At 38.1% G+C, this 7,848-nt stretch overlaps 1 protein-coding gene across 1 annotated transcript in view; it reads left to right on the forward strand.

Annotated features, from left to right (window-relative positions):
• Window positions 1-6,219, forward strand: part of Tmc1 (transmembrane channel like 1) — a 125,170-nt gene extending 118,951 nt beyond the window's left edge. Inside the window, exons 18-20 of the mRNA XM_052714364.1 lie at window positions 1,443-1,521; window positions 1,624-1,675; window positions 6,008-6,219. Of these exons, the coding sequence (XP_052570324.1) occupies window positions 1,443-1,521; window positions 1,624-1,675; window positions 6,008-6,030 (154 nt within the window). The 3' untranslated portion in view covers window positions 6,031-6,219. The remainder of the gene's footprint in view (window positions 1-1,442; window positions 1,522-1,623; window positions 1,676-6,007) is intronic.
• Window positions 6,220-7,848: the final 1,629 nt, after the last annotated feature.

Below are 7,848 nucleotides of genomic sequence, written 5' to 3' on the forward strand. Positions count from 1 at the left end.
AGATTTTTATTACCATTAATTAGAGAATGTTACAAGCATTTTGAATTTCCCAGTAGATTATATTAAATCACTTGGATGGTTTTCAGTATTTGAACAGCGTTTAGGTTAGTTTTCTGTACGTGCTGTCAGTGAATGTGAGGCAAGGAAGTGTATGTGAGGCACACTCATTTAAGATGCATAGGGAATCCCAGAACTGAAAATAATTTGTGAAAGAGAAACTAACATTCACCTATGTCCAGAGACTTTTCCAAGAAAATTCTTACTCTACACACAAACACACACACACACACACACACACACACACACACACACAATTTCATGCCAGATGCTGCCCCAGATGTTTTCATATATGTAATTTCAGGCAAACTCTAGCTAACCACATAAGAGATAAACCCAACTAAAGTGTGTCAATAATTATGCTGCCAGCACCAGATGGCTCATAAAGGATATACTCTGGCATGTGGGTGGGCAGAGAGAATGTGTTTAATCTCCAGTTATTTGTAGTGAGGCCAGCAACAGCCATCTTTCCTTTTTACTACAGTTCCCCTTTGCTGGTTCATTTTGCCCAAAGAGAAAATGAGGATATTTATTTTGTCAGAATTGTTGAGCTGGAATTTACTTTTTCTAGAAATGTAAATGCCATTTAAAATCCAAAGTTATTCCTTGGTGAAACAGGTTTTGTTTGTTGTTGTTTTTTCGTTTTTTTGTGTTTTTTTTTTTTTTTTGAGGGAGGGAGAAATGCAAATGTATTCTATGGGGAAAAAATCCATGTTAACGAAGGTATGCCCTTGAGGATTGCATTCTTGGTTGTAAAGACTAAAGGCCAAATGGTGAGTTCAAGGTATAAACCTTCAGCAGACCTGCCGTTTTCATTGTTGCTATTGCCGTTGTTCAGAAGGCGGCTGCAATTAGAATTTAAACTGATGATAATACACTTCCAAGAAGCTAATATTGTGCCTTGTGGAATTGTGGAATTGTGGAATTGTGGATGGCATACTAGGTGGCAGATCCGAAACCTTTGGGCCAACTTTCTGGCTTCACCACAGTTGCTGTCTAATGTTAACTACACTTTATTTCAGTGATATTGGGGATGAAACCTATGGCTTTACTCATGCTAGACAAGTGACCTGCTACTACAGCCCCAAGGTCCCACTGAGTTTCCTTACTTGGCCTTGAACTTGCAATGTAGCCTAGCCAGTGAACACGAAATCCTCTTGCTTTAGCCTCTCTCTAAGTCAATGAGCATCTCCAGACATGGGTTCTAAGTACACCTCTTTACTTCTCTGGACCTCAGGTCTTCCATGTAGAACATCACCTTTTGGATAGAAAGTACCTTATATCCAATTTCATGCTAGTATTGGTTAATATAGTCTTAAGCAGGATAATGGGAAATTGAGAAATGCTATCAATTTTATTTTATTCTATTTTAATTTTGATTTTAGTTTGACCATCTATTATCTCAATGCTACCGCCAAGGGCCAGAAAGCAGCAAATCTGGATCTAAAAAAGAAGATGAAAATGGTACAATATAATTTAATATATACATATATGTTTTATAACTTCTTTACCAGTGTCAAGTAGAAGAAATCTGAATGTAGTCTTCTCTCCTTTTTTATTGTGTAGCAAGCTTTGGAGAACAAAATGCGAAACAAGAAAATGGCAGCTGCTCGAGCAGGTTGGAGATGTGTTTTTGTTTGTTTTATGACCCTAAGAGTGTACTCTTTCTTTCTCCACATGAGGTATTTGATGGCCAGCACATCATTGCCCTCGGCAGCTTATCCCACGATTCCCGCCATCTATTGTTTCAGATCTTCCCAAGCTTCTATCTAAGGGAGAGGTTGGTTTCTCTTCCATGGGAGGGGGTTAGAAAAAAGGATGGAAAAATTCAACAGTGTAAACTTTGGAGCACAGATGAAAAAGTGATCTTAAAACCTGACAGAAAATGATGAATACTTCCTTCTGGTCATGTGCAAATAGCAAATGCCTTAGGGCTTATTTTGACTAGTTTTATAACTGGGATGATACCAAAGGAATCCACTTCTCAACTCACCATCTTCACCATCAAAAGTGTTTTCTGTTCTTGGCACCTTTCACTTTTATTATTTTCTCAGCACTGAGGATTGATGCCAGGGTCAACCTAATATTGTACTACAAAACTTTGTCCTTAGACCTCTATTTCTTTGTTTATTTTGGTGTGGGCTGTCACTGTGTTTCCAAGGCTGGCCCTGTACTCACTCTGTAACCAAGGCTTTCCTTGAATTTGCCAACTTCTGACGTTGGCCTACCGAACAACTAGGATTGCAGTTGTATGTTAGCAGGCTGGCTATACTTCTTTCTAAACCTCTTCAATGTTTAAAATACAGTTGACCTTCCAACTGCTGAGTGCCTGCATTCAAAGATGTAACAGGCTACGTACTGTAAATATTCTAAAAAAAATAAATTGCAAATGTACTGGGCATAAAGGCTTTTTATTTACCATCACTATTCAACAATATTACAACTAAGATTTGTGTATCTATGGTGGTGAGGTTAGACCTAATGCCCTGCAGATAAGGCAGTGCACCATTACTCAAAGAAGGGATACTTTTATTGACAAAAACTAATGGTAGGTCTTGATCCACCACCACCACCTCTACCACCACCGCAATTATGGCAACTTGAATGAAAATCTTTTCTAACTTTCCTAACTTTATTTACAACTTCATTCCTAACTTTAAAATTCTTCCTAGTAGTAGAACTTTAATCTTTTGTAAGTAATTTTGAAAATATTCAACTCAAATCAATTTAATTTTAAGAAGAGATACTTACTATCCCACATGAATAAGACCCTGTAGAGCTTCAGAGCACTTGGTTGTTGTTTCGCTGAACTGGAGGTTAAAACTCCAAGGCCTTGTAATTGTTGGGCTAAATCTGTCATTGAGCTGAGATTCCATGCTTTCTTTCTTACAAACTGGTGGGTTTTTTTGTTTGTATGTTTGTTTTTGTTTTGTTTTTTTGGTCTTTTTTTTTGAGATTTTGCAACAAGGTCTAAGTTGACAAGACAGGTCTTAAACTCACGATGTAGCCCAGGTGGCCTTGAAATTGCCATTCTCCTGTGTCATCCTCCCAAGTAGCTGGGATCACGTGTCTGAATGGTCCATCAGCCACAGTTTGCACTTGAAGTCCTGCACTTAGAATCTGCTCAGCACTGAGCCAGCTTCCATGTGAATCCATCAAGAGCAGGCTGGTGTCACTGCTGCTGATTTGCTCCGTGGTAGGACTGGATCCACCTCCAAGTCCTTGCCCACGGATTAACTACCAAGAGAACACTGAGCTTTGAATTTGAATAGCTTCCTGAGAATGGCAAGGGAATATATTTCCTTGAAATTCTGTGGGATCTTCTCATTTTAGACTAGCCCACTCGGGTCCTAGCGCCCACTGACACCCCACCCCCCAGTAACAGGATCTGGGCAAGAGTATAGTGGGTGGCTGTAGCCGGTGAAGACTTATTCCAGGAGATAGGTTTGTTTAGCTTCCTGATGCACACAAAATGCACTGAAGAGGGCCCAACTGTTTAAGAAAAGGGAGGAAATGCTGGATGGTCCCAAAGAGCATGACTCAAGAGATTACTCTCTTGTCTCCTTTAAGCTTAAAGTTTTAAAAATATTTTTTTCTCCCAGCATGCAGAAATGCAACATCAATCATGAGAAGCACATATTGATGACAGTGACATACAGTTTGCAGACTAGTCTTTTCCTAACCAATGCTACATAGGAGCACTGCAGAGATGTGCATGATTATGAACTCTTTTACAAAAACAGCCCCTTTTCCCTTATTCTAGACAGTTGAGTCCTGTTGTCTGTAGATGAACTGCTAAATGGTCTTATTAATAAAAAAACAAAACAAAACAAAAAAAACCAGAGCCAGATATTGGGGTGAATGCTGAAAGATCAGAGAAGCAGAACAAGCCACAGCCAACCTCTCCTGGACAACTCCTCATCCAATCCTGTTTCTACAAATGCTCAGACTGAAAGTTCTGAGTTCTCACCCAAATGGATCTCAGCTGAACTGCTGCTTAAAAGTCTAAAAGCTTAAAAGCCTCCAGTTCCTGGTCTTCATGCCTTACATACCTTTCTGCTTCCTGCCATCACTTCCTGGGATTAAAGGCTCATGTCCTTCCCAAGCAAAGATATGAGGTCTCAAGTGCTAGGATTAAAGATGTGTGCCACTATGCCTGGCTCTGTTTCCAGTGTGGCCTTGAACTCACAGAGATCCAATGGACCTCTACCTCCAGAATGCTAGGATTAAGGGTATATTCTACCATTGCCTAACCTCTACGTTTAATATAGTGGCTCTTCTGTTCTCTGACCCCAGATAAGTTTTATTAAGGTACATAATATATTGGGGGACACAATATATCATCACAGTTCTCAGCTTCCCAACCCAACTACACCAAGACAAACTTCTCAGGTCTCTCACTTGGTTCTTGAGGTATTCATCTCCAAATTGCACATTTTTGTTGTTTCTTTACCTCTTCTTTTTATTATCAATTAATTACTGATTCCAATGCAAAGAAGGATTTGGCTCTTTTTTTTTTTTTTTTTTTTTGGTTTTTTCGAGGCAGGGTTTCTCTGTGTAGTTTTGCGCCTTTCCTGGGACTCACTTGGTAGCCCAGGTTGGCCTCGAACTTACAGAGATCCGCCTGGCTCTGCCTCCCGAGTGCTGGTATTAAAGGCGTGCGCCACCACCGCCCGGCTGGATTTGGCTCTTTTTACATCCATTCTCTAAGACCATGTTACTTGTTTGGGTTGGAATATCATTATTACCCATACTAATTTTCTCAAGATTAATAATTTTCTATATTTCACCAATTCAATGTCCAAATTTCTGCTACTCATCCAATTGCACTTTTCCACATCCTATCTCTGTTGTGTGCATAAGAGGGGGCCCCACCACTCTGGAAACTGGAGCTCTTTAACTACCTGGAATTTTCTTGAATTATTTATTAGTAATTTCTTTCTATTCATTTTCTACTTGTGGAATTCCTAATATTTGGCATCTTGGACCTGTTTATTTTTTAATTCCTATTTATTTCTTATGTTCTGTCCTTTTGCTTTAACAATTACTATTTTTCTTAACTTTAATTTTCAAAATTTCTTTTGTTCTTTTCACTTCGGCCACCATAACTTAACTTAACCAAATCATCTTAGTATCTAAATGGCATCCCATTCTTCTCAAAGACAGTGATGTCTTATCTTCATGAAAATACTAATTCCTCTTTTTGAAGTTTCTCTTCTTTTTATAGTCTCTTTTCCCTATGCTACTTTGTCTTCCTCTGGCACTGGTCATCGTTACAACCTTCCTCAGCTTGCTGAGAGGGCAGTGAGCTTATTCTTCTTCATAATGATTCCAGTTAACCCACACAATTACTTGGAGAGTGTTTGCCCATTGGGACACAGTTTGCCTTTGGGGATTGATGAGCATTGCCTAGTTTTATTGAGAGATGAGAGCTTAGAAGCATCTTGGGTAGTGCTTCTATGAAATTTAATCTTACCAGATTAGTTTTTAAAATTGTGAGTGAAAAGTCTTGATTTCTATGACACACATTCTAGTTAAGTCTTACTATTATCTTTATTGCTTAAAATAATGAAATCATATACAACATGATAATTATCTGGTTCCCATGATGCTTATAGTTATTGAGAAATGTGTAATGAGTATTTAATGACAAAAGGAACTCTTTTATCTGAAAAATGAAAAGAAATGGATTTCTATATTTATTGCATAAACAGTAATTATGTACCAAATAAGTATCACTTTCCTTCTCCTTTCTCTAGAACTTATGAGAACTTTGTAAAATGATATAAGAGATATTTTGACTACAAGATTCCAAATATTGTTGTAAAGTAGAACAAATTGGGAAGATAATAGATTTTAAACTACCTCATTTAGAATCATTATGTGCACCGAGAGCTGAATTTTCATATGTCTTTTTTTCATCTCTCTTTCTCTCTCTCATTTTAAACAGCTGCAGCTGCTGGTGGCCAATAACTTTGTCAAATATCCTGGGGGGCTCAGAAGTACTCTTCATTTCCCCTTTTGAATGTAGTGAGCTATGACGGGAAGGGCCAATGGACTAGCGTTGGGGAACAGCTGCATTGTGATCTACCACCGATGGGTCATCAAGGTCACAGTCACGACCATCTATCAAGGGATCATCAGCTCTCCTTAAGCAAGAAGAATCTCAGCATATTATGTACTTCTCTGGGTTATGATGCTTTCTTTCTTTATTCCTCCACATTCTTAAACAGATTGAGTTTAAATGGGGATGTGGTCTAGTGATATAAATTACTGGGTATAATTGATAGGATACTTTTTTAAAAGTCAGTATTTCCTCATATGGACTTTCTTCTCACCTGTCTGTTTAGTTTCTTAAATTGGGGGTGGGGATACAATAGCACCATTTTCCCTCTAAATTTGGAACTATTTGCATGAAATACTCACTGTGATCATTCATTGATTGACTCACTGTTTTGTGTGTATGTTTTTTCTTATGAATTCATCAATATGATAGAGTTGATGTCTTTCTTACCTATATAAATGTCATATAATATTAATTTTAAGAGAATTGGCTCACCTTAAAAATATAACATCCTTCCCCCTTTTTTTTGTCTTTCTACCCATCAGCCCTCACATATGCCCAGCACCTTTGTATTTATAGCTGGATTCAGTATGATAAGAAAGAAGCCTTTCAGGAGAAGTGTTACATGTAATTTGATATTCCCTGCAGTGCTGACTTAACAATAGTTTATCACCATAAGGAGTCATGAGGGTCTTAGACAAACTGGACCTTTATGTGTTCAACAAAAGAAGATAGCACAAATGACTGACGTCCAGTCAGAGTCTTCTCATTTAACCTCCAATGACCATCCCTGAATTTCGATTGTTGTAGTCTGTGTTTGTTCTTTACTTTTTTTTGTTGAGATTAGGGAAAAATGCCTTTAGTTGGAGCTTTAATTTATAGCCTTGTTTAAACATTATGTTTATCTAAAGTTTGAGTTCACTGAACGATAGCATTCAGTGCCCTCCTCATCTTGGGCTGTAACCTGTAGCTCACACCATCCCTTTTCCAGAGCTGAGGCAATCTCCATCCCTGCAGCTGACTTGCAGACTTTTGATCTTTGACTTAACTCCTCCTCTTCAATCTTCTACTGGCTGTGAAATGGTCATACTGTTCTCCAATCCTTGACTCACTTCCTCTAATTGCGTTGTCCAGATTAGCGTCTGTTCCCAATCATGTCACTCTCCTAATGTAATTCCTTAGAATGTTACATCCGTATCCTCACTGTAGCATCTATACTGATTTTCTGTGATTTTTCGCAGTGGTTATTGTTTCTTGCATTCATGGCTAATCTTTCCTATCTAGACTGTAGCTCTTTAGGAGTAGGGATCATATCTTCTCACTCTGTTATATGTCTCATACAGTGCTGTGCACAGTTGGGCACTGCATAAATGCTTGTTAATTAAATTGAATCAATTTGACTTATAGCAGTTGCATTATGAAGGAAAAAAAACTTATGTTAGATGCATGGAAAATGTTCCTCTGATGTAAGAAATGGACTAACTCCTGCCAGGCTTTTGTCATCATTAGACTGTAATACAGATGAGTAAATAAAGATAGTGTTGATTTCTATAAGGGTTGTTTGTGTACTGTGTGGTAATACAGAGAATCAGTTTATTATGTCACCAAATTCAGAACTGAATGTTGCCCTTGCTCTAGATCTACTTCTTAAGGATGAAGAGAAGCTTATGTTTAAGGATGTTCCTTACCTAAAGTCAGCATACTTTTAGAAACTATTTTAATCTTAC

The sequence above is a fragment of the Peromyscus californicus genome, unplaced genomic scaffold (genome assembly GCF_007827085.1).
Source record: "Peromyscus californicus insignis strain IS unplaced genomic scaffold, ASM782708v3 Scaffold_4__1_contigs__length_199733344, whole genome shotgun sequence".
Taxonomy (NCBI): Eukaryota; Metazoa; Chordata; class Mammalia; order Rodentia; family Cricetidae; genus Peromyscus; species Peromyscus californicus.